Source organism: Sapajus apella, unplaced genomic scaffold (assembly GCF_009761245.1).
Source record: "Sapajus apella isolate SASKATOON/1434 unplaced genomic scaffold, GSC_monkey_1.0 scaffold10, whole genome shotgun sequence".
Lineage (NCBI taxonomy): Eukaryota > Metazoa > Chordata > Mammalia > Primates > Cebidae > Sapajus > Sapajus apella.
In genome coordinates this window covers 9643249-9668530 of record NW_022436950.1, presented here as the reverse complement: position 1 = coordinate 9668530, position 25282 = coordinate 9643249, and the positions used below count along the sequence as shown (strand labels likewise).

At 40.8% G+C, this 25282-nt stretch overlaps 1 protein-coding gene across 1 annotated transcript in view; it reads left to right on the top strand.

The window, feature by feature from the left end:
* LOC116551681 (nuclear body protein SP140-like) overlaps positions 1–25282 on the top strand; it is an 85025-nt gene that overhangs the window by 18945 nt on the left and 40798 nt on the right. Inside the window, exons 5-13 of the mRNA XM_032277959.1 lie at positions 637–720; positions 2936–3016; positions 3987–4070; positions 4870–4947; positions 8986–9069; positions 11020–11100; positions 22666–22752; positions 22974–23066; positions 23696–23755. Of these exons, the coding sequence (XP_032133850.1) occupies positions 637–720; positions 2936–3016; positions 3987–4070; positions 4870–4947; positions 8986–9069; positions 11020–11100; positions 22666–22752; positions 22974–23066; positions 23696–23755 (732 nt within the window). The remainder of the gene's footprint in view (positions 1–636; positions 721–2935; positions 3017–3986; positions 4071–4869; positions 4948–8985; positions 9070–11019; positions 11101–22665; positions 22753–22973; positions 23067–23695; positions 23756–25282) is intronic.

Sequence of the window (25282 nt, the reverse complement as noted above, 5' to 3'; positions counted from 1 at the left end):
TAACGTTGAACCTAACCTATGAGCTTGGCAGTTTTACTCCTAGGTATTTACATGAGAGAACTGAAAATATGTTCACCCAAAGATTTGTATAAGAATGTTTATGGCAGCCTTATTCATAATAACTAAAATCTGGACCCAACACAAATGCTCAACAGGAGAGTAATAAACTATGACTAATTTATAGAGTATAATACTGTTAAGCAATAAAAAGGAGTGAACTGTTATCATGATGCAGCAACATGGATAAATCTCAAAAACATTACGTTGAGGAAAAGAAGCAAGTTGTAAGAGTATATACTACATGAACCTATTTGTGCCAGTACAGACAATACAGACAGGTACAGTGCCAGGAAGGAAGGAGCTATTGCTGGTGATAGAAACCAGAGCAGTCGTGTCTTAAGCACAAGGCAATTTTCTGTAATGGTGGAAATGTTCTGAATCTTGACTGGGATGTTGGTTTCACAATGATATACACTTAAGGTATGTGCATCTCAATGAAAAAGAGGGAAACAAGGCTCTGTTGGACCTCAGGGGCGGGAGATCCTGGGGCTTGAACATCAAGTTCAGCCTGAGCACTCTGAGGTCTCTCCTCTGGTCACTGTCTGAGTTTGGTAATTTTTACATTGTTTTCTTCAGCATGCTATGAACACCCACCTCGCCAAATGAACAATGTAAGCTGGTTAGAAGATAGACCCAGATTACTACTGTGTGGTAAACAAGGTGACTATCATTTAAATGATCAGTGCCCTTATTAAAGATTTGCTTCCTTGTCTTCATGGAGGCAAAGCTTGTATTTTGTCTCCTGTTTTAGCCCTCTGCTACCTCCCAGTCCTCCTCCCCTCACACAGCCATGTACCTGCCTTTACCTGCCAACAGATGTGAGAGAACCAATGAAAAAGGAGATCTGATCTCTTGAATAGATGGAGTCTCCATTGAGGGCAAATATAAAAAGAGAAAATGGGAAAGGTAGACGGAGGAGAATACATGACAAATTACCTGGATGGATTCCATCTTCTAAAGGAACATAAAATTCCTACCCTCCCAGGTTGAGATAAGGGGATTATTTTAAATTAATTTCATAGAAGTATTAAGAGAAACTCAGAAATAACCTAGGCCATATCAGATTCAGGTGAGAGATGTTCCTTACAGAGTTGGCCAGTTGGGAGTCCCTGGCACTGTGGTTGCAGTCTAAAAGAGGGGAGTTTTGGATATGGAGAGACAGGGGAGCCTGAAGGATAGAATTGCACAGGGAGACAACACTGAAATAGTGTTGGCAGACAGCAGACCAAGGTGAAATGGGAGAAACAGAAATGGAAAGGGAGGAAGTATAAGACACAGTAGAGAAAAGGTAAACTGAAAAATCTGCCAAGGATCAGAGGTAAAAATGGAGAGAGAAGTATATGGAAAAAGAATAATGAGAGGAAGATAAATACCAAGAAATGGGGGAAGTGGAGAGGCACAGAGGCAACTATATAGATGCAGAGTTAAGAAAAAAAGGGTGTAAAATCACTTGAGAGTGAAAGTGGATAAAAGGGAGAGAGAAACAGATTGGGCCAGTGAGGATTTGAGGTAACAGCACTAGGTATTAGCAACTTTACAAGGGTTGGCTCCATTAACCGTGAGTTTTCAGATTGAACCGTTCACATATCAAAGTGGCACTTGCAACATAATCAGATTGCAATAGGCCTCTCCCGGAGTAGCCCAATGATTCCCGAGCACAAATCTCCACTCTAAATTATCTTTAGAGTACATTTATTCATGAACCCAAGGACCTTTACTCATGGGTCCAATGGACATCCACACTTGAATTTTTTCAAGAACCTTAAACTTGGTACTTTGAGAACTGAAAGCAACATCTTCATTGCTCAAATTAGATCTAACTCCTCCGCAGCACTCTTTCTCTCAGAGATGGATCACTACCGTCCCATGGTTTTTTAAGTTGGAAACCTAGTCATGTCATCATGGATGACTCCTCTCTCGCCCTCAAATACATGCCAGTTATGCACCCAACATAATCATTTCACCTTTGGGTTGCCTCCGGCCTGTCCATCTTTGCATCTCCAAGACCAGGTCTCTGGTCCAGATCTCCATCACTCTCATGGTTCTCAGGACAACATCCTTTGCTCGTCGCCTCCCTCTAATCTTGCTTCTATCAAATGTGTTATTTGCACTTCAACTAGATGGGATATTTAAAAATGCACATTAGATTGTATCATTTTCCTACTTACCTCCTTAATACACTAAGAAGTAAATAAATGGGTTTTTAAGTAGCATCCAAGGGCATTCACAATGAGCCACCTGCCTGAAATATTACTTCAAGATAGAATAAAATTTCCCCCAATAATTCCAATTATTAAATCTTTATTTCAAACTGAGCCTTTCCCTATGTTTTCTCCATAATGCCTTTGGAATTGTTTTCCTGTCCCACTGTCTTCCATTTACCCTTCTCCAGTCCAGCTAAGTCCTGTTTAGAATATATTATCAAAGGGAGGTCTTTCTTTAGAGAGAGCTAGAAGGGCACAATTGAGAGACCAAGGATGGGTGAGAAAGAGTGGTATCAGAGAAAGCAAGAGAAAAATCTGCAGGAGCAGAGAAGAGAGAAATGCAGCTGGGAAACAGAGGCTCCAAGAAACACCAGTTGAAAAAAATAGAGGCAGAGATTGAGGAAATGGACAGCAGCAAATGGAAAGACACGAGTGAGAAAATGTGAAAGAGAACAAGGTATAAGAAAAGGAAGATTTCCTCACAATGGGTGAATTATTTTCAGCCTCTGGTGAAGGTTACTGAAGGACTTTATCCTCGGGTCAGGTTTTTTGGGGAGTAGGGACCTCCCAGTTTATCAGGCTTTCTTAGTTTTCTCATTATTTATTTTCTTGTTTTGATGCCTTCTTGACCATAAATCAAGATATCTGAGGGATCTTATTCCTTTCTGCAGAGAACAGCAATGCCTGTCATGAAATGTGTGATGTAGCAGTGCCTCAGGAAGCCTTGAGCTTCTCGCCAAGGTGTGGGCCAGGTAAGGAGGGGAAGACTTGCTCTCCCTAACCTGCTGGGTGTCAGGAAGTGGAATTCAGAGCTGGTGTTTCCTGCAGCATTTTACTCTGAGCACATTCCACAGTCAAAAGATCCATTTTTTCCTGGGATCCTACAATTCTGCTAAATGTTCCTAAATGTATGTTATAGTAGAAATATGCCAGAGAAAGCCGTCTTTCGTGTCTACTAACAATGAAAACTTGATCAAACCTACCCCCTATTTATTTTCTCTAGAGAATAAAACTATTACTGTTACTATTATTATTTTGTCCTTTACTATAGAAGGCCTTCAAAAGAAACATGTTCCATCAGACCAACTACTTGAAAAACTAAATGATAATTTTTGCCAATTATTTTCCATTGTGTTACTGTCTTACATAGTGATTGTTCAAAGAACTTTGGTAAACAAGATGCCATTTTATCTCCACAGCTTATGAATTTAGATGGATAAACTTTTGCTTATTTCTATTTTAAAGCTAAATAAAGTAGAAGGAGAAACATAGAAACGTGTAAGATCTTTTACCAGGTCAAATTAGTCAAACAAGAACATGACCCACATTCCTGCTGACTCACTGCGGTGATGGTTGTGTGAGGTAGCCAGAGGGTTAGGGATAGGCATTCACACAGGAGACCCAAGGAGGCCTGCAGGTTCCCAGGGGAGCAACAGAAAAGAAAAAGAGAGGGAATCCTGGGAGTCAAGGAAATGGACAGTGCTTCATGGTGTAGAAGCAAGAGTATGTGGTGACCAAAAAATGAGAAGGAGAAAGGAGGTAGCAGAGAGATGAACAGGAGGAAAACAGGCAGAGGAAGGCTCTGGTGGGACTTGGGAGAGGTTTTTGGAGCAACGGTGTTGTTTTTTCCAAGGAGAAGCTTCACCTGAGTGCTGAACACCAGAATTCAGCAAGAACGTCTTCACATCTGTGCTCTCATCATTGCGTCTTGTTTATTTTCAGGTTTCTCTTCAGAGTCTCATGAGCAATTAGCTCTTCCAAGGGCTGATGGAGGAGATGCTGAAAATGCACCCAGCCTGCTACCAGGTGGGGGAAGTAATTATGATTTAAATGACCAATTACCTCTTAAAATTAGTTGGCTTATCTCTATGCAAGCAACACTTCCCGTCCTTCTCTCTCCACTACCACCCCTCTAATACACTTTTGTTCAGGCTATGGTTGTTTTCCCCATGTGTGTGGAAGGCAAGAAGTAAACAAAAGCTAAGTCCTTTAGTGGAGGGGCTCCTGGGTTGAGAGCTTAAGGGTACAGAGTAACACAGATTACTTTGATTGGAGGCACCAAGTGGTGTTGCTTAAGTGGGCCCAATTTTATCTAAAGGAATATGGAATCTAAATCCGACCAGGATGGGGTTTGAGAAAAGAGAGATAATTTTAAACTTACTTTCCAGGGATTGTTTAGGAATAATGAAATACTGTGTATAGAAGGGACAAAGTACAAGTGACAAAGTTAGAAGAATAAATAAGGATATAATGTGGCAAAGAGGTGACAAACATCATGAAGGAAGAAAGAGACAGAAATGCAAAGAAATGGTAGAAGTCAGGGAGAAGAAGTCAAGTCAAAAAAATCCAGGGGTTGGTTTATGGTGCAGATGTAGCAATGTGTAAAGACAGGGTTAGAGGGAGAAAAAAGAGGAGAGAGAGGCAGAGAGGGGAAAGGGGCCTGACAAGGTGCTAAAAGAAGTGGAGCCACTCTTGTTTGGTGCAAAGATACCTTTACTCCCAGGAAGCAGTTCTACACCTGAACATTAGAGCTCAGCATGGCCACATCCAGGTAGGTGTCCAGGTCACCGTCAATTGTCTGTCATGTTTTTCTTTCGCTCTGCAGTGTGCTGTGAACATGCTATACAAGTAGATGAAGGAGAATCAGAAGAAATGCCCCAGTTACTGCCTTATGATGCAGAAGGTAATCAGGATTTAAATTAAAGCTTTATTTTTCTGTCAACACACAAAAACACCTACTCTTTCATTTCCCTTCCCATTCCCCCATCTATTCATATATTCATCCATATATCCATCTATTCATCCATCCATCTATCCATCCATCCATCCATATATCCATCCATCCATCCATATATCATCCATCCATCCATCTATCCATCTGTATATCCATACATTCATATATCCATCCATCTATTCATATATTCATCCATCCATGCATCCATATATCCATCCATCCCTCCATGCATCCATATATCCATCCATCCATCCATGCATCCATATATCCATCCATCCATCCATCCATGCATCCTTCCCCACATACTGACTATGCCCAGCTTCTACCTGCTTTTCTTGAGAGACACGAGTAGCAAAGGAAGAATAAGCTCAGACTGGTTGGAGTTTTCCTGGACACAGGACATAGGGAAAGGGGGAGAAAGGAAAGTATAGATTGAAGCATTAAATGAAGTAAGATCTGAGTGACTGCCAGTTTTACCGAAATAGATGTGGAATCCAAATATTACCATGTTGGGTAATATTTGGGTAATAATACCACTTTGAGTTATAAGGAAGGAGAGATAATTTTAAACTTATTTCTTGAGGTTATGCCAAGAGCATGGATATAATGAGTATACTGCAATACAGAAAACTCAGTGAAAGACTGTTGAAATGAACTTCACAAAAGGAAGAGTCCCTGTCCCCCCCGCCTTTTAAATATATGTTTTATTGCACTTTAGGTTCTGGGGTACATGTATAAAACATGCAGGATTGTTGCATAGGTACATATATGGCAATGTGGTTTGCTGCCTCCATCCCCCTGTCACCTATATCTGGCATTTCTCCCCATATTATTGCTCCCCAACCTCTATCTCCCACTGTCCCTCCCCTAGTCCCGCCTGCCCAACAAACCCCGGTGTGTGATGCTCCCCTCCCTGTGTCCCTGTGTTCTTATTGTTCAACACCCACCTGTGAGTGAGAACATGTGGTGTTTGTTTTTCTGTTCTTGTGTCAGTTTGCTGAGAATGATGGTTTCCAGATTCATCCATGTCCCTATAAAGGGCACGAACTCATTGTTTTTTATGGCTGCATAGTATTCCATGGTGTATATGTGCCACATTTTCCTTGTCCGGTCTATCATTGATGCCCTTTCCCTTCGTTAATAGCAAAAGATGAGACCTTTGATGGTATGGGAGAAGAATAAGATAAATTTTTAGATTTAAATTTTGAATAGAAAAATTAGGAACAGAAAGCTAACTAGAGAGAACAGATAGAGGCATGGAAATGAGCACCATGGAGGAAAGGAGATAAGCTTGATTATTAAACAAGGTACAGGATTTAAAATGTGAAGAAAATATTATGAGAGGAGCAGAGAGAAGAAAAATGCTAGAAAGCAGAGACAGTGGAGGAGAGACAGAAAAGTTATACACAGAGAAAAAGATAGAGTAAGTGAAAAGTTAGCAGAGAGTAAAAACTGCTTGAAAGGGATAGGGAACAATATGGAACATTATAGGGATTCAGGCAAGATTCACGAGACAGAAATAACTCCTGGCCCAAGAATGGAACATGTTAGCAGTGAGTTTTAGCTTATGATGTCCCCAACCTATCAAAATGGCACCTGTAATGTCCTCAGAGGCAGTTGACTTCCCCCCAGGGTTTCATGTCCCTCCCATCTGTACCTTAATGATTTCAAAACACATATGTCCAGATTTATCTTCTAAGTTCATTCATCTGAGTACCTAAACATGTTCATGAAGATATATTTGAAAGACCCCTCCATTTGGATGTTTTTCGGGAACCTCAGTACAACTCTAAGATTGTACATACCATCTTTCCTGACATCAGATCTGACCCCTCTCTCACTGTTCCCTATCTCAGGATGAAACACTGTTACTACATTTTTCAAGCAGAAACCAAGGAGCCATTAATGACTCTCCCCACCTCCCTCAACTTAAATACCCCATCAACCATCCAGTTGACTTTTAGTGAGTTCACATATCTCACCTGTCCATTTCCTTCCACCGTAACACAAAAACTCTGGTCAGATTTCTTGGACTGGAGCAGCAGCCTCCAGACTCACATCCTTCCTCTGATCTTGTACCTCTCACACCCATTCATTCCAACTCAAACAACTCTTTCAAAAATGGAAGTTGGAGTCAGGTGAGGCGGCTCACGCCTGTAATCCCAGCACTTTGGGAGGCCAAGGTGGGTGAATCACCAGGTCAGGAGATTGAGACCATCCTGGCCAACATGGTGAAACGCTGTCTGTACTAAAAATGCAAAAATTAGCTGGGTGTGGTGTGTGCCTGTAATCCCACCTACTCAGTAGGCTGAGGCAGGAGAATTACCTTAATCTGGGAGGTGTAGATTGCAGTGAGCCAAGATGGTGCCACTGTACTCTAGCGTGGCCACAGAGGGAGACTCCGTCTTACAAAAAAAAAAAAAAAAAAAAGGAAATTGGCTTGTCTTACACTTCTACCTTAAATCAATAACTACTTGGGGTCATAAGGATTAAATCTAGCTTTCTTCCCAGGGAAGAAATCCATCTTTATGTCTGCCTCAAGGTTTACATACAAATTTTCTAGTCACTTTCATTTTCTGATGACTTTCTCATCTGAGCCTTCACAAAGTCTTAGACCTCTGCTATGAAAAGTCATCTTGTTCCACTACACTCTCCATCATGCTCACTAGTTGAGTGAAATAATGTGGAAATTACATACACTGTCAGAGATGCCTTTTCTGATCCCTAGTTCAGGGGTGATAGATGGGGCAAGGACATAAAGCAAAGCACCAGGGAAGAAAGAGGGAGGTAAGAACAGTCCCAGAGAAAGAAACGAAGACAAAGATAAGCACCAAGAAAGAGAGATCAACAGCAAAAGACAGGTAGAAACAGAAGAAACAGAGACGTGTCAAGGTGAAAATGAGGTTGCCATCATGGGGTGGGAGACCAGGTGGGCAAGATTTCTGTCACATTACTGGATTATACAGGAGCTCCTATTACCCTCGCAAGGTCTTTTTTTTTGAGAGTCTAACTCTGTTGCCAGGTGCAAGGCTGGAGTGCAGTGGTGCGATCTTGGCTCACTGCAACCTCCGCCTCCTGGGTTTAAGCAATTCTTCTGGCTCAGCCTCCCGAGTAGCTGAGACTACAGGCATGCACCACTAATTTTTGTATTAGCACACCCAGCTAATTTTTGTATTTTTAATAGAGACAGGGTTTCACCATTTTGGCCAGGATGGTCTCGATCTCTTGACCTCGTGATCCGCCCGCCTCGGCCTCCCAAAGTGCTCGGATTACAGGCGTGAGCTACCACGCCCAGCCCCTCACAAGGTCTTAAACATTGGTATGCAAACAGCTGAACCTCTATTTTAGACTGGGAAATAAAGCACAGAAATGCAAGCAGGATATTTTCACAAAGGCAAAGTAGAAAAGGAAGAGTGGGATCAGTGTCCTGCGTGTGTCACTGGGTGATGCTTGTGCAAGGCCAGCTGGGGGTCAGAGCAGGGTCACCGGGTCAGAATAGGGTCACAGGGTCAGAACGGAAAGAAGCCCAAGGAGATCTGCAGGTTCCTGGAGGAGAGAACCAGGGACCAATATAAGGCTTTAAGAAAAAAAAGTTCCCACTGGGAGGGAAGGGAAATCATGGAAAGACAGCATAGAAATAGAGCCTGCTCTTTGGATTAGGAGGGATCTAGAATAAGAGCTAAATAAATAATACAAAAAGAATATAATATCACTGAAGAAGAAAAAAGTCATAGAAACAGGAGGCAGGAGGAGCCAGTTGGAGAGAAGACCAGACAATCCAAGAGCTGCCAGGGAACTGTGTGGAGGCAGAACTGTGGGGAGGACACTGAGAATTAGAAGGAGAAAGAGGAGATGCAACAAGATGGAGAAATGGCGGAAGCAGATGGAGGTGGCTGTCAGCGTTTTCCCATCTTGGATGGCAGGAACATACTGAGGTCTGTATCCAAGTCACCCTCTGTTGTCTGTCAATTTCTTGTTTCTCTGCGGAGAACTTTGATCTAAACACTCCCCAAATCACTAATGAAGGAGAACCAGAGAAGGGGCTCAGTCTACTACCAGGTGAAGGAGAAGGTAATTCTGATTTAAGATTTAGATATTTCAGAACATCTTTGTTTTCTAGTTGGTAGGGAATAAAATTCTCTTCTTCACATTTGCATACATATAGATGGAATTATGTCAATTTTCTGTTGAGCCTTTTTGAAACTGTGAAAGAGACAAAGGATCATGGTGAGCTGAGCCCCTGAGTAGGAACCATATCTCTGCATGGGGAATGTAGGCAGACAGAATATGCCAGAGGTAGGCTGGGGGAACCAGATAAGAAGTGCCTCAGTGACATTATTACACATTAAACCTAAATATCAGCAGGTTATGGCAACTGAGTCAGGGGAGAATGTTTTCAGCCTACCTCCAGAAGGATCTGGAGCACGGACATGTTTTGTGAATGACTGAAGTCTTGCAACTGAGAAAAGTCATGTGGGAGACCCTTAAGATGCAGCTGACAAGGGAAGGATCTGTGGTGCCATCGTCCCTGCGTAAACAGAAAAACTTTTCCAACCTGGGAGAAGAGAACTTTGAGAATGGGGAAAGTATATGAAATAATGGAGATTTTACCAGCATCCAGAAACATAAGATGACACCCAAAGGAATGGACAGAAAAGGAGAAAATAGAAGGCACATAGAAAGGAGATAACCTCAAGGAGAAAAATTAAAGAAAATTATACAAATGGCAGCAAACATAATAATAACAGCAACATGGGAAGGAAACACACAGGAAACTATGCAGAGAAAGAGACAGAGAGTGAAAACCATTGTCCAAGGAAAAGAGCAGGGCCAGGGCCTGTGGAGAAGTCAGAGTCACTAGGTAGAAGCAGCTTACAGCAAAGGACACCTCTGTCAATAGTGAGTTCTCCGATCCAGGTCCCCCTAGGTAGAGAGTGGGATGGAAGCATACTCCGAGGGTAAGAATATTCTTTCCCCAGTCTCATCTGCTTAGGTAGTAGAATGATTCTCATGTACATGTCTGCTAGGCAGACCTACCTTCCAAGCCCTTCCATTCATGTGCCTGAAGACATTTATCCCAGGAATCTGTCCACTGTAATGTCTGTCAGGAACAGAACACATCCTAAATGGAAACCAATACCTCCACTGAACCTAGAAACTCCCCCTTCTTCAGGATTACCTCTCTCAGTAAAGGGATGAATGTCCTATTTGCTCTTGCAATAATCAGGCTCATTTTTTTCTGCTTTAGCACAATTGTTATTTGCAAGATATCAATCAGATCATTTTCCTTTCTCGTTAGACATGGTGATCTTTGTTGCACAGGATTAGATGAGTTATCCTTCCTGTGGACTTCTGTGGCTTCCACCCATCATGGACCCCAGCCCATATAATCATCTCTACTAATGGCATCAATTGTCTCGAGAGCTGCAATGATCTGATCTTTCTTTTCTGTGTGGGCTCCTGAGCCATGCTTCCCTATACTATGTGGTGTTGCCTTGGCTCTCTCTGCTCCTGATCCCCTTCCTTATCTGGTTCATTCCCCTTATTCTAGGGATGCCTTTCCTGGTGCCCAGTATGAGAAAGGGGGTAAACAAGGAAATAAAGGAGATGAGGAAAAGTAGTAAAGAGCAGAGTCAGGGGTGCCAGAGAAAAAGACAGGAGCAGAGAAGGGGACAGAAACACATGGAAACAAAGAGAAGCACCTGGAGCCACTGGCCGCAGGAAACCAGGGCAGAGACAGAGGAAATGTGCAGAGGAAAGGGGGAGGGGGAGAAGGAGAGAGCGAGGAGTCCAGGGAGGAAGTGAGATGGTGGATGCTTCTCAGACTTAGGGACAGCACTGGAGTGCGTCTGCCTACAGGCCACAAGGCACCCACCCACAGGGCAGACCAGGAGGGCCTGGGCTGGTGGCAGCCCCACCTAGGAGATACTTCAGTTTCCCATATCTTCACTAAATTTTCTCTTCATGGTTTCTTGTTGGTTTTATACTGAGACCTCTGAGGGATTTTATTCCTTTCTGCAGAGGGCAGCGATGACTGTTCGGAAATGTGTGTTGGAGAAGAGCCCCAGGAACCCTCCAGCTCCCTAGCAAGATGTGGGTCAGGTAAGGAAGGAGAGGATTTCTGGCCCTGGGCTGCAGAGTCTCAGGAGTTTGAATTTGAAGCTTGTGTTTCCTGATTGATTTTCCTTTGCGTATACCTCACAATGAAAGGCTCAATTAATCCTAAGATTTTTCACATTTTCAGTACATGGATCTTTTGGGAAATGTAGGGAGGAATCTTTATACACAAGTTCGTGTTTAGCAGAATGGGTTTTATTGTTTGAACATATGTGTTCAGACATTCAAGTGGTAGTCGAAATATGACATGGCAACGCAATGTGTTTTCTCCTTTATATTCTCATGCCTTTTAATACTACACTACTAAAATATTTTACCAAATAAGATCTGATACCCTCACAAAACCTTAAGATGTGGGCAGGCAAATGGGGCAATCCTATTATGCAGATGAGGAAGCAAAAGTCAGAAATATGCTAGGAGGAAGCCATGCTCTTTTGCCTTTATTTTTTATAGCTATCAATACTAATATTTGAATTCATATAAAATTTTGATTCTTACTCCTTCTGTGGAAATAAAAAAGGATATCTTTCCTCTGCTGGTAGATACTTTTTATCTTTTTTTCACAAACTTGACAAAACCTCTTCAGAGAAATGGTATTCTACCATCTAATTGGCAGAATTCAGATCAGCTATTTATGGAGCTAAATGCTATTTTTGACCAGTACTATCCATTATGTCATTGGATCATGCAGTGTATTTTCAGAGTACTCTGATAAGTTTTATACTTTTACTCGCGAAAACCTCAAAACTTAGATAGGGAAGGGGCTGTTACTGTGTTTTCGGGAGCCAGAAACACAGACATGCGTGTGACATGCGTGTTTGAGAAGACCCAAGAAAAAAGCAAGAGCAGAGACCGGTGTTCTGGATGACTCCTTGCAGGCTGCCAGTTCTGTGAGGCTGGCATTGGTTGGGGTGGGGTCCCATAGTCTGAGTCCCGTGTGGAAGCCCAAAGGGATTTTAGGACTCCAATAGACTCTACCAGGGTTCAACGGAAAGATACTTTTATTTAACAAATAAAGAAAGATTAGGGAGAGGAAACATTATCAAGAGTTGGAAAATACTTGAATGTAATCTACAATATGAGATAGGAGATATCCAAAAAAAAAACAAAAACAAAAATAGAGCCAGAAAACGGAAACAGAGAGGCGATATGAAAAGCATATGTAGCACATCACTGAAGGAGAAAGACAGATAGTAAGGGAGGGGAGATGTTAAGAAGAAAAAGTCCAGAAAGCTGAAGAGAACTACCGAAGCCTCCATAGGGTAACAGTGAAAAAGTATCACTAGTAGAAGGGGCTACCACTTAGGCTGGGCACGGTGGCTCATGCCTGTAATCCCAGCACTTTGGGAGGCTGAGGCAGGTGGATCACTTGAGGTCAGGATTCGAGGCCAGCCTGGCCAACATGGTAAAACCCCATCTCTATTACAAATACAGAAATTAGCTGGGTGTGGTCACGCACACCTGTAGTTCCAGTTACTCAGGAGGCTGAAACAAGAGAACTGCTTGAACCTGGGATGTGGAGGTTGCAATCAGCCAAGATCACGCCACTGCACTTCAGCCTGGTGACAGAGCAAGACTCCATCTCAGAAGAAAAAAAAAAAAAAAAAAAGAAAGGCTACTACTTAATAGCAAACAAAAGGCTGAATTTATTGTTCAATTAAGGGACAGTTGTGCTTGTGGGCCACTGTTTCTCTGAACAGAGAATATTTGTGCAAGTGTGGAACTCAGTGATTGGCAGCCTTCAGAAGTGAGATTTGTTAGTGGTTAGTTGACCTTTAGTGAAAGCAGGGTCACTGGAGTGTGGCTGTCACTGATTGGGTGAGTTTCAGAAGCATGGGGAAGTGAATAGTTTGCTGCTTTTCAGAGGCCAGCTGTGTCCTGGCCAGAAGCTATTGTTGATTAATTGGGACAATTCTGGTTGTTATTGTCCATATGGCTAAACAATAATGAGTTTTCCTAGAAGTGTAGGAACTTCCATTCTCAGTCTCCCCTGCAGGAAATCTCTCATCTAAAGCTGCAGGACGCACCATCAAGCATTGTCCCCATCCAAGATGTCTTTTCTGGAAGAGAACACAGGAAACGGAATCCTAGGATGCTCCTTCATTGAGTAGGCACTATAGAGTTGCTGGATTGAGAGTTTTATCCTAGTGGAGGATGATATAAGAAAAAGTAATGATGTTTAATAATATGTTGATTGAATGATGGACAACTGTGAAATGTTTTTAATTAGCAATAGAATTGTGTTGCTTACAATACTATCATATTTAATTCCCGTTTGCCACAATAATACTTGCCAGATGCATTTGTGGCTGCAGCATTTATGCCAAGTAACTTTGCATGAAGTAGCTCACTTTTATTATGACTTTGGAAACAAAAGACATTCTTCTAATTATAGCGTTCTGGTTTTAGTAGTGGTATTTCCATTTACAAAATATAGTAATTCTTGATCACTGAAAATGTCAAATCCTGAAAAACATAGCTTTCCCACATGTGCTGTTAACATTGTTCTTGAACAATTGTTGGCTGAAGATTCATTTGATGAGTTATATATTTTTAAAATAGATGATTTTGATATTAGTTCTGTTTAGAAATAACTCCAAGAATAGTTTATATATTTTATTTTCACATTGAAAATCAATCATGTTTGCTTTAGCCTCAAAGAATGTGTCTATGTGAAATTGAGCACTTTTTTTTTTTTTTCTAAATGGGAATAGAGTTCAGGATGATTCAAGTACAAAATCTCCAGAAGCATGGACTAATGCAGTTACCTGCAGTTGCTTTGAGGCAACTAGGATGAGCTGTGGCTACTAGCAATGGCCCTTTGATGTCTGTCATGTTTTGAAGTGATACCCGTAGAGCATGGCCTGTTTATTTATTTTTATTTTTTCATAAGTTATTAGGGTACAAGTGGTATTTGGTTACATGGGTAAGTTCTTTAGCAGTGATTTGTGAGATTTTGGTTCACCCATAACGTGAGCAGTATGCACTGCACCATATTTATAGTCTTCTATCCCTTGGCTCCCTCCCACTCTTCCCCCCAAGTCCCCAAAGACCATTGCATCATTCTTATGCCTTTGTGTCCTCATAGCTTAGCTCCCACATATCAGTGAGACTATACGATGTTTGGTTTTCCATTCCCGAGTTACTTCACTTAGAATGATAGTCTCCAGGCCAGGTGCAGTGGCTGATGCCTGTAATCTCAGCATTTTTGGAGGCCGAGGTGGATGGACACCTGAGTTCAAGGGTTTGAGACAAGCCTGGCCAACATGGCGAAATCCCACCTCTACTAAAAAAAAAAAAAAAAAAAAAAATTAGCCAGGTGTGGTGGCACATGCCTGTAATCCCAGCTACTGGTGGGGGCTAAGGCAGGAGAATTGCTTGAACCTGGGAGGCAGAGGTTGCAGTGAGCCAAGATCATGCCAGTGCACTCCAGCCTGGGTGACAGAGTGAGACTCCGTCTCAAAAAAAAAAAAGTCTCCGCAAATGCTGTTTATTCCTTTTCAGGTCTGCATAGTATTATGTGTCATATATATCTTTATCCAGTTTCTTTATCCACTCATTGATTGATGGGCATTTGAGTTGGTTCTACAATGTTGCAATTATGAATTGTGCTGCTGTAAACATGCATGTACAAGTATCTTTTTCGGATAATGACTTCTTTTCCTCTGGGTAGATACCCAGTAGTGGGATTGCTAGATCAAATAGTAGTTCTACTTTTAGTTCTTTAAGGGATCTCCACACTGTTTTCCATAGTGGCTATACTAGTTTGCATTCCCACTAGCAATGTAGAAGTGTTCCCTGTTCACTGCATCCACGCCAACATCTACTGTGTGGTTTTGATTTGCATTTCCCTTATCATTACTGATGTTGAGCATTTTTTCATATGTTCATTGGCCATTCGTATATCTTCTTTTGAGAATTATCTATTCATGTCCTTAGCCCACTTTTTGATGAGGTTATTTGTTTTTTTCTTACTGATTTGTTTGAGTTCATTGTAAATTCTGGATATTAGTCTTTTGTCAGACATATAGATTGTGAAGATTTTCTCCCACTCTATGGGTTGTCTCTTTACTCTGCCGACTGTTCCTTTTGCCATCCGAAAGCTCTTAGGTTTAGTTAAGTCCCAGCTATTTATCTTTGTTTTTCTTGCATTTGCTTTTGGGTTCTTAGTCATGAAAACCTTGCCTAACCCAATGTATACAAGGATTTCTTTGATGTTATCTTCTATAATTTTTATAGTTTCAGGTCTTAGATTTAAGTCCTAGATCCATCTTGAGTTGATTTTTGTATAAGGTGAGAGATGAGTATCCAGTTTCATTCTCCTACATGTGGCTTGCCAATTATTCCAGCATCATTTGTTGAATAGGGTGTCCTTTCCCCACTTTATGTTTTATTTGCTTTGTCAAAGATCAGTTGGCTGTAAGTATTGGGTTTATTTCTGGGTTCTCTATTCTGTTCCATTGGTCTATGTGCCTATTTTTGTACCAGTATTACACTGTTTTGGTGACTATGGCCTTATAGTATAGTTTGAAATCAGGTAGTATAAAGCCTCTAGATTTCTTTTTGCTTAGTCTTGCTTTGTCTATGTGGGCTCTTTTTTGGTTACATATGAATTTTAGAATTGTTTTTTCTAATTTTGTGAAGAAGATGGTGGTATTTTGGTGGGGGTTGCATTGAATTTGTGATTGCTTTTGGCAGTATGATTTTCACAATATTGAGTCTACCCATACATGAACATGGGATGTATTTCCATTTTTTTCATGTCATTTGTGATTTCTTTCAGGAGTGTTTGATGGTTTTCCTTGTAGAGGTTTTCAACTCCTTCGTTAGGTGTATTCCTAAGTATTTTATTTTTTGCAGCTATTGTAAAATAGATTGAATTCTTGATTTCATTCTCCACTTGGTCACTGTTGGTGTGTAGAAGGGCCACTGATTTTTGTACATTAATCTTGTATCCAGAAACTTTGCTGAATTCTTTTGTAAGTTTTAGGTGCTTTCTGGAGGAGTCATTAGGGTTTTTAAGGTAAACAATCTTATCGTCAGCAGTAACTGTTTGACTTCCTGTTTACTGATTTGGATGCCCTTTATTTCCTTCTCTTGTCTGATTGCTCTGGCTAGGACTTCCAGTACTATGCTGAAGAGGAGTGGTGAGCATGGGCATCTTTGTCTTGTTCCAGTTCTCAGAGGGAATGCTTTCAACATTTCTCCATTTAGTGTTATGTTGACTGTGGGTTTGTCATAGATGCTGATTTTGCTGAAAGTTTTTAATCATGAAGAAATGTTGGATTTTGTCAATTGCCTTTCTACATCGATTGAAATGATTGTGTGATTTTTGTTTTTTCTGTTTATGTGGTGTATCACATTTATTGACTTGTGTATGTTAAACCATCCCTGTATCCCTGCTATGAAACCTACTTGATCATGGTGGATTATATTTTTGAAATGTTTTTGGATTCAGTTAGCAAGTATTTTGTTAAGGATTTGAGCATCTATGTTCATCAAGGATATCAGTCTGTAATTTTCTTTTTTGGTTATATCCTTTCCTGGTGTTGGTATTAGGGTGATACTGGCTTCAGAGAACAAATTAGGGAGACTTCCTTCTTTCTCTGTCTTGTGGAATAGTGTCAAAAGGATTGGTACCAATTCTTTGAATGTCTGGTAGAATTCTCCTGTGAATCCGTCTGATCTTGGACTTTTTTTTTTTGGTAATTTTTAAATTACCATTTCAGTCTCACTGCATGTTATTCGTCTGTTCAGGGTATCTAATTCTTCCCGATTTATGCTAAGAGGGTTGTGTTTTTCCAGGAATTTGTCCATCTCTTCTAGGTATTCTAGTTTATGTGCATAAAGGTATTCATAGTAGCTTTGAATGATCTTTTGTATTTCAGTGGTGTCAGTTGTAATATCTCCTGTTACGTTTCTTAGTGAGGTTATTTGGATTTTCTCTCCTCTTGGCTATAATCTTGCCAATGGTCTATTATTTTTATTTATCATTTTAAAGAACCAGTTTTTGTTTTATTTATCTTTTTTGTTTTTTGGTTTCAATTTCATTTAGTTCTGTTCTGATCTTGGCTATTTCCTTTCTTCTGGTGGGTTTGGGCTTGGTTTGTTCTCTAGTTTCTCTAGTTCCTTGAGGGGTGACCTTAGAGTGTTAGTTTGTGCCCTTTCAGTCTTTTTGACATAGGTGTTTAGGACTATGAACTTTCCCGTTAGCACCACCTATGCTGTATCCCAGAGGTTTTCACTGTCATTCAGTTGGAGGGTTTTTGTCATTCAGTTTGAAGAATTTTCTAATTTCCATCTTGATTTTGTTTTTGACTCAGTGCTCATTCAGGAGCAGTTTATTTAATTTACATGTATTTGCATGGTTTTGGAGGTTCCTTTTGGAGTTGATTTCCAATTTTATTTCACTGTGGTCTGAGAAAGTGCTTGATATAATTTAGATTTTCTTAAATTTATTAAGAGCTCATTTTATGGCCTATCATATGGTCTATCTTGGAGAAAGTCCTATGCACTGTTAAATAGAATGTATAATCTGCAGTTATTGTATGAAATGTTCCGTATATATCTGTTAAATCCATTTGTTCCAAGGTATAGTTTCAATCCATTGTTTCTTTGTTGACTTTCTGTCTTGATGACCTGTCTAGTGTTGTCAGTGGAGTATTGAAGTTCCCCACTATTATTGTGTTGCTATTTCATTTCTTAGGCCTATTAATAATTGTTTTATAAATTTGGGAGTTCCAGTGTTAGGTACTTATATGTTTAGAATTGTGATATTTTTCTGTTGGACAAGGCTTTTTACCACTATATAATGTCCCTCCTTGTTTCTTTTAACTGCTTTTGCCTTCAAATTTGTTTTGTCTGATGTGAGAATAGCTACTCCTGCTTGCTTTTGGTGTTTTTTTTTTGCATGAAATGCCTTTTTCCCCCCCCCTTTTACTTTTAAGTTGATGTGAGTCCTTATGTGCTAGGTGAGTCTCCTGAAGGCAGCAGATATTTGGTTGGTGATCAGTTCTGTGGTTCTGTATCTTTTATGTGGAGCATTTAGGCCATTTACAATCACTTTTAGTATTGAGCTGTGAGGTACCATTGCATTCATTGTGCTTTTTGTTGCCTATGTACTTTGATTTTTTGGCTCTTGTTTTTACTTTTTAACTTGTATTTTTGTTTTATAGGTCCTGTGTGATTTATGCTTTAAAGAGGATCTGTTTTGATGTGTTTCTAGGATTTGTTTCAAGATTTAGAGCTCCTTTTAGCAGTTCTTGTAGTGGTGGGTTGCTAATGGTGAATTCTCTCAGCATTTGTTTGTCTGAAAGACTGTATCTTTCCTTCATATATGATGCTTAGTTTTGCTGGACACAAAAGTCTTGTGTGATAATTGTTTTGTTTGAAGAGGCTGAAGATAAGGCCCTAAACCCTCCTAGCTTGTAGGGTTTCTGCTGAGAATCTGTTGTTAACCTGATAAGGTTCTCCTTTATAGGTTACCTGGTACTTTAGTCTCACAGCTCTTAAGATTCTTTCCTTCGTCTTAACGTTAGTTAACCTGATGACAATGTGCGTAGGCAAATATCTTTTTGTGATGATTTCCCTGGTGTTCTTTGTGCTTCTTATATTTAGATGTCTAAGTCTCTAACAAGGACAGGGAAGTTTTCCTTGATTATTCCCCCAAATATGTTTTCTAAGCTTTTAGAATTCTCTTCTTCCTCAGGAATACCGGTTATTCTTAGGTTTGGTCATTTAACGTAATCCCAGACTTCTTGGAGGCTTTGTTTGTATTTTCTTGTTCTTTTTACTTTGTCTTTGTTGGATTGGGTTAATTTGAAGACCTTGTCTTTGAGCTCTAAATTTCCTTCTTCTACTTGTTCAATTCTATTGCTGAGATTTTCCAGAGCATTTCACATTTCCAAAAGTGTGTCCAAAGTTTTCTGAATTTTTAATTGTTTTTTAAGCTATCTATTTCCTTGAATATTTCTCTCTTCACTTCTTGTATCATATTTTGAATTTCCTTGCATTGGGCTTTGCCTTTCTCTGGTCCCTCCCTGATTAGCTTAATAACTAACCTCTTGAATTCTTTTTCAGGTAAATCAGGGATTTCTTCTTGGTTCAGATGCATTGCTGGTAAACTAGTGTGATTTTGCAGGAGTGTTGAAGAGCCTTGTTTTGTCATATTACCAGGGTTGGTTTTCTGGTTCCTTCTCATTTGGGTAGCCTCTGTCAGAGGGAAGGTCTAGGGCTGAAGGTTATTGTTCAGATTCTTTTGTCCCATGGGATATTCCCTTGATGTAGTACTCTCCCTCTTTTCTTATGGATGTGGCTTCCTGTGAGACAAACTGGAGTGATTGTTGTCTCTCTTCTGGGTCTAGTGACCCAGCGAGTCTACCTGGCTCTAGACTAGTACTGGGGGCTGTCTGCACAGAGTCCTGTGATATGAATCATCTATGGGTCTCTCAGCCATGAATACAAGTGCCTGTTTTGTTGGAGGTGATGGGGTTGCAGTGGACTCTGTTGGGGTCCTTAGCTTTGTTGGTTTAATGCTCTATTTTTGTGCTAGTTGGCCTCCTGCCAGGAGGTGGTGCTTTCTAGGGAGCATCAGCTGTGGTATTATGGGGAGTAACTGGTGGTGGGTGGGGCCCTAGAACTTCTAAGATATATGCCCTTTGTCTTCAGCTACCAGGATGGATAGGGAAGGACTATCAGGTTGGGGAGGGGCTGGGTGTGTCTACGCTAAGACTCTCCTTGGGTGGATCTTGCTACAGCTGCTATGAGGGGTAGGGATGAGATTCCCATGTCACTGGAGTTTTGTACCTGGGAGGATTATGGCTGCTTCTTCTGAGTCATCCAAGGTTGTTGGGAAAGTGGGGGAAAGCTGGCAGTCACAGGCCTCACCCAGCTCCCATGTAAACCAAAGTGCCTGACTCACTCCCACCATGCCCTCCACAACAGCCCCCAGACCATTTCCAGGCTTGAAAATCTGCCCCAGACTATCTGCCTCCCAGCTGCAGAAAAAAAGGGCTTGGTTCTTCCCCACCTGTGGAGTCTGTACACTGGATTGGCGCCCTCCCTGGAGTTCTGGCCAGCAGGCTTCTCACCCGGTTCAAATTGTTACAAAGTTCAGCTAGAGTCTTTTCTCCCTGTGTAGTTTTACCTCCTGCTCCTCTCCCATTGGAGCCCTGTGGTACCAGCAGGAATGGCCTGCTAGGGGACCCAGCGAGCTCCCAGCACTTTTCCGCTGCTTCCTCTACCTCTGTATCTCACCCAGCTCTCCAGATTGACTCAGTTCCAGGTAAAGTCAGAAACTTCTCCCGCAAACAGACCTTCAGCTTCTCCAGTGGGGGTGTGTGTTCGGGAGAGGAGAGTCCCCCTTTCCCAATTCTGCAGTTGGGACACTCACACTTTGAGGGGGGTCTCCTGGGTCCTGCAGGAGCAGTCCGCTTCCTTCAGAAAGTCATGTTGACTAGGCTGGTCATAAACTATGGCCTGTTTTTTTATGTACATACAAAAGAAAAGGATTATGATAAAGGAGACAGGGAGACAGGAAACCTGCCTGTGTCTGGTTAGGAGGTACGGGAAAGTGAGATATACCTATTTTGTTTATTACTTGCAGATCTCAAATCATGCATAGGATAAGTATACTAATGTTCAGGTCAACTATACATAGATCATGTGTCAGGGAACTTCTAAAATTAATCTTTCTTCTGAACACTTAATCTGGTAGTTCCATTTGCAGAATAAATCCCTATCTATTACATTTATAGAGGTTTTGTTGAAAAGAGTGTTCCTCAGATAATGGTCTGAAAGTAACAGGTTACTGGTTGAGACATGAGAACATTTGGTGATTTTTTTTCTCTTCTTTGATAGATTTACTTGTCAAACGTGTTACTTACTTTGGACATGTCAAAAATTCCCCATTGTTAGCCAAAGTCATCTTTAGTGAAATTTTTGACAGGTGTGAAGAAAAGTGTAAGAGTTAGAATCACGGTGAAAGTATACAGAGGAAGTGAAAATTTTGTCAGGGGGAGATTATGACTTTGGCAAAGACACTCCCATGACAAACAGCAAAGAGGCCGCTATATTTGGTTGAAGTGTGAATGGTGTGTTGCACATGAATGAAGCAGGGACTGAAAAGGGGACATACAATTAATCACATGATTGTAGTTGACTCCAGATTATATACTAAACAAAATGATTTTTTTTTCACAAATTGATAAGACACTAGGTGTCCTCATGAAGGTTTTGATGAGGGACCCAAGATCAAGTGTGACCAAATATCTTTGAACAGTTTGGCTACTGTCTAATGAACCCACATCCATTAGTTTTCGGGGCTGGCTTGGATTGAGGACTTATCAGATCTTGGCCACCAGCTGTTTGCTTTGGATCACTATCTTCTAACATTCAGAAAGCACAGGAAAATCAGAAACAAACTCGCATGATATAAGACTTTTTTTTTGGTAGAGATGGGTTTTGCTATATTTCCCAGGATGATCTAGAACTCCTGAACTCAAGCAATCTGCCTGCCTCAGCCTCCCAGCCTCCCTGCTGGGATTACAGGTATGAGCCACCATGCCCGGCAGAGATAAGACATTTTAAAAATAGATGAAAGAAAAGTAAAGCAGATGAAGTAATTGATAAATATGCACATTAATTGAGGAAACGTTTGCTAAGTGCTGTACTTCCAACCCCAAATATCTAATTTTATCTAATTGTATACCCATCTTTAAATAAGATAAATTCAGAACTAAGAGCTCAATGAAACAAGTCAGAGTTCAAGTTGTTGTTGAGAAAGATTCACTTGGCAATAGGTCAGAAAAGTGACCTGAACTGGACACAAGTGGCCTGAGATTCATTCTTGTGGATCCAAGGGGCCCACAGGACACTCCCCAGCAAGAGTCTTCCAAATAATCTCGGCAGGAACTCCAGTTTTTGAAGGGCAAGGCTACCATTCATTATCTGAAACTGAAAGCTGCACCAGAGGGGAGGAGGCCCTGTGCTTGTAAGACACAGTCTCTGTAGAAAAGGAAACTGTGGGTTTTTTTTAGAGTTTTTGGAAGCATATTGTTCAGGGACTCCAGACCTTCAGAAACAGGAGTGTTTAGGAATAATTTAGTATTTGGCCATTGATGCAGGCTTTGTGGAAGGGGCTGTTGCTGACTGGCTAGGCTTCAGATATGTAGAACTGCCACCCATGGGCTAGCTTTCAGAAATGTGGTTAATGATATAAGTAGTCAATGGCCAATTGAGATGAGTTTAAATAGTTACTTTTTACTATTTTCAAAGAACATTTGTGTTTTCTGGAATGATAAGAATTTTCTTGCTTTACTCTAGGACTACAGGTACAAAAATAGAAGTAGAGAAAGGGAAGATGAGGTGCATAATATGCGGAGAGCATGGCTCTGTTATGTGTTAAGTGTGATTATTGGAGCAGGTATATTTTTTTCCAGAGAGCACTTCATCTTAGCTCAGAATATCATTGTGCAGTATGACAGCACTGGAAACTCTTCTCTAGCCATTGTCTCAGGATCCTTGGACAATAATTTTCTTGTTTCTCATTAGTATCTAGTGAATTAAAAGATCACCAAATGAATGAAGAAGAAGAATCAGAAGAGCTTGCTTCTAGCCTGCTCCATGAGGATGTACCAGGTAATTATGACTTAAAAATAGTGAAAACAGGAACAGAGATATGACAGGGAGAAAAATGAGAGGAAATAAAAGAGACTTAAAGGAAGAGTCAAATATTGGGAGGAGTGGTGAAAGGAGAAGATTTCAGAGGAAAAAGTAAAGAAGGAGGGAGCAACAAGGGTGCAGAAAAGAGAATCATGGGGTCAAACGGAAAGTCTTCATAAATCATAATTTTGGCCCAGGAGCAGAGCAACTAGCATGTGAAAATGAGAAGTGTTCCTGTGTCATGTGTTTCTCAGAAGAAGTGCCAGGAGGCCCAGAAGCAAGGATGGAAAGTGAGCAAGGCTGCCTGAGGGCCATGGGATGGGGTGGCTCAGTGGGCCCCACAGACCCCCAGTAGAGTGGAGGCAGGTGCTCCCGTCTGTCCAGAATTCTGTTCTCAGCATTTCCTTGACCTGAGCCTTTGGGGAACTGAAAGGAGGCAAGAGATCATTATAAAGTCGTATTTAAGAGGATGGGCTCTGTTAATTACATATAGATGATGTCGTAGAAGTATATTCTTTGAAATAGCAGTTATTTTGTTTATTGTATTAGTATAATAAGTTATACCCAATTTTCTATGAAACCCAAGATAGCCCGGTGAACTTCTGCTGATAGATAATAGTGTCACTTTGCTACACCTTAGAAAAGCCTGATCCAAAAGGCAACTAATCCTGGTACTTGTCAGGAGGGAAGAGTGCAGGTCTACTCTTCTTAGCCCAGCACATATTTTTGATAGAAGACCCAGGGCCCATCCTAGACTCCTAGTCCTCAGCTCAGTGAGTTTTTGGTTCTTCTAGAAGGACGAGAGGAATGACTATCCAAACGTCTTTATAAACTCAAGCCTTCTATAGTATAAATTGTCCTAAAATCTATAACTTTTATTTATTAATTTGTTTCCTCACGACTAGTTGTTATTTTCCAGATACTGTGGATACTGGAAGCAACTCTGCTTTGGACAGTACCAAACCCAAGAGGAAGAGAAGTAAGAATAAATACGAATCTACTTGCTTTTGGTGTTGCAAACATGTTTTTAATGCCAGAGTTTTATTTTTGTCATTGTTACTATTTTTGTTATTATTTGCAATACTGTGGTAGATAGAAGGATGGCCTCCCTAAAATGTCTACCTCCTAATCCCTGGACCTGTAACCTGCTATCTTACATGGCAAAAGGGACTTTACAGATACAATTAAGCTAGGAACCTTGAAATGGGGAGATTATTCTGGATTATGTAGGTGGACCCAATCTAATCTTGTAGGCCTTAAAGAATGGAGAACTTTTCCTGGTTATGGAGAAAGGAAGATATGACTATGGAAGAATCATCAAAAACATGTAATGTTGCAGGCTTTGAAGATGGAAGAAGGGACCAAGGAATATGGGTGACCTCTAGAAGCTGAAAAGGCAAGGAAATAAGTTGTCTTTTCCAGCCTGCAGAAAGGATTTACTTTAGCCAGTGAGACCCATGTCACATTTCTCACTGACATAGCTGGAAAAAAATACATTTGCATTGCTTTAAATTACTAAATTTGTGGTAATTTGTTATGGCTGCAATTAAGAGTAAGACAGATTTTGGTACTTAGAACTGGGGGTGTGGCTGTAACATATTCCTGAAAGTGTTGGCGTGCCTTTGGGATTGGCGATGGATAGAGGTTGGAAGAATTTTAAAGAGTATGATAGGGAAAGCCTATATTGCCTTGAGTAGTTCTTAGTAGAAACATGGATGCTAATGACTGTGCTAGTGAGGACTGAGAATGAAGTGAAGAACATGGGAGAGAAAGCCTATATTGCCTTACAGAGAACCTGGATCATCATGAGCAGACTGTTAGTAAAAATATGGAGGTTAACTGCATAACTGGTGAGGGCTCAGGAGGGCGTAAGGAATACATGGAAAAGGTCTCCTTATTATATAGTGGCCTGTCCTGTACTCATGTGAAAAGCAAAACTTTCTAGATCTATAGCCAAGAAGATTTCCAAACACAGTGGTCATTGTGTGTTGTGGTGTCTTTTGCCAATTATAGTAAAATGCAAGAGGAAAGAGAGAAATTGAAGGAAGAGCTACTAAACGAAAAAGAATCAAAACTTGATGATGTAGAAAATTCTCAGCCTATCCAGGTCACAAAACATGATATGATTAGGAGATTCACTGTCAGGGATGTGTGCTTGGTAGAGAAAACCAAGAGTTTTTGCCAGTTCCCTGGGAAGTAGTGAAAGGTCATATTATTCATTCATAGACGAAGTTCTTTGAAGAGATGAGGCATATGAGTCATGGGTCCCTCAGCCATCTCAGCAGAAGTCAAAAATAGATGTGTGTTGCTACAAAAAGAGTAAAATACCTAGGAATACAGCTAATTAAGAAGGTGAAAGATCCTCTATAAGGAGAACTAAAAACCACTGCTCAAAGAAATGAGAGATGACACAAAAAAATGGAAAAATATTCCCTGTTCATGGATAGGATGAATCAATATCATTAAAATGGCTATACTGCCTGAGACTATTTATAAATTCAATGCT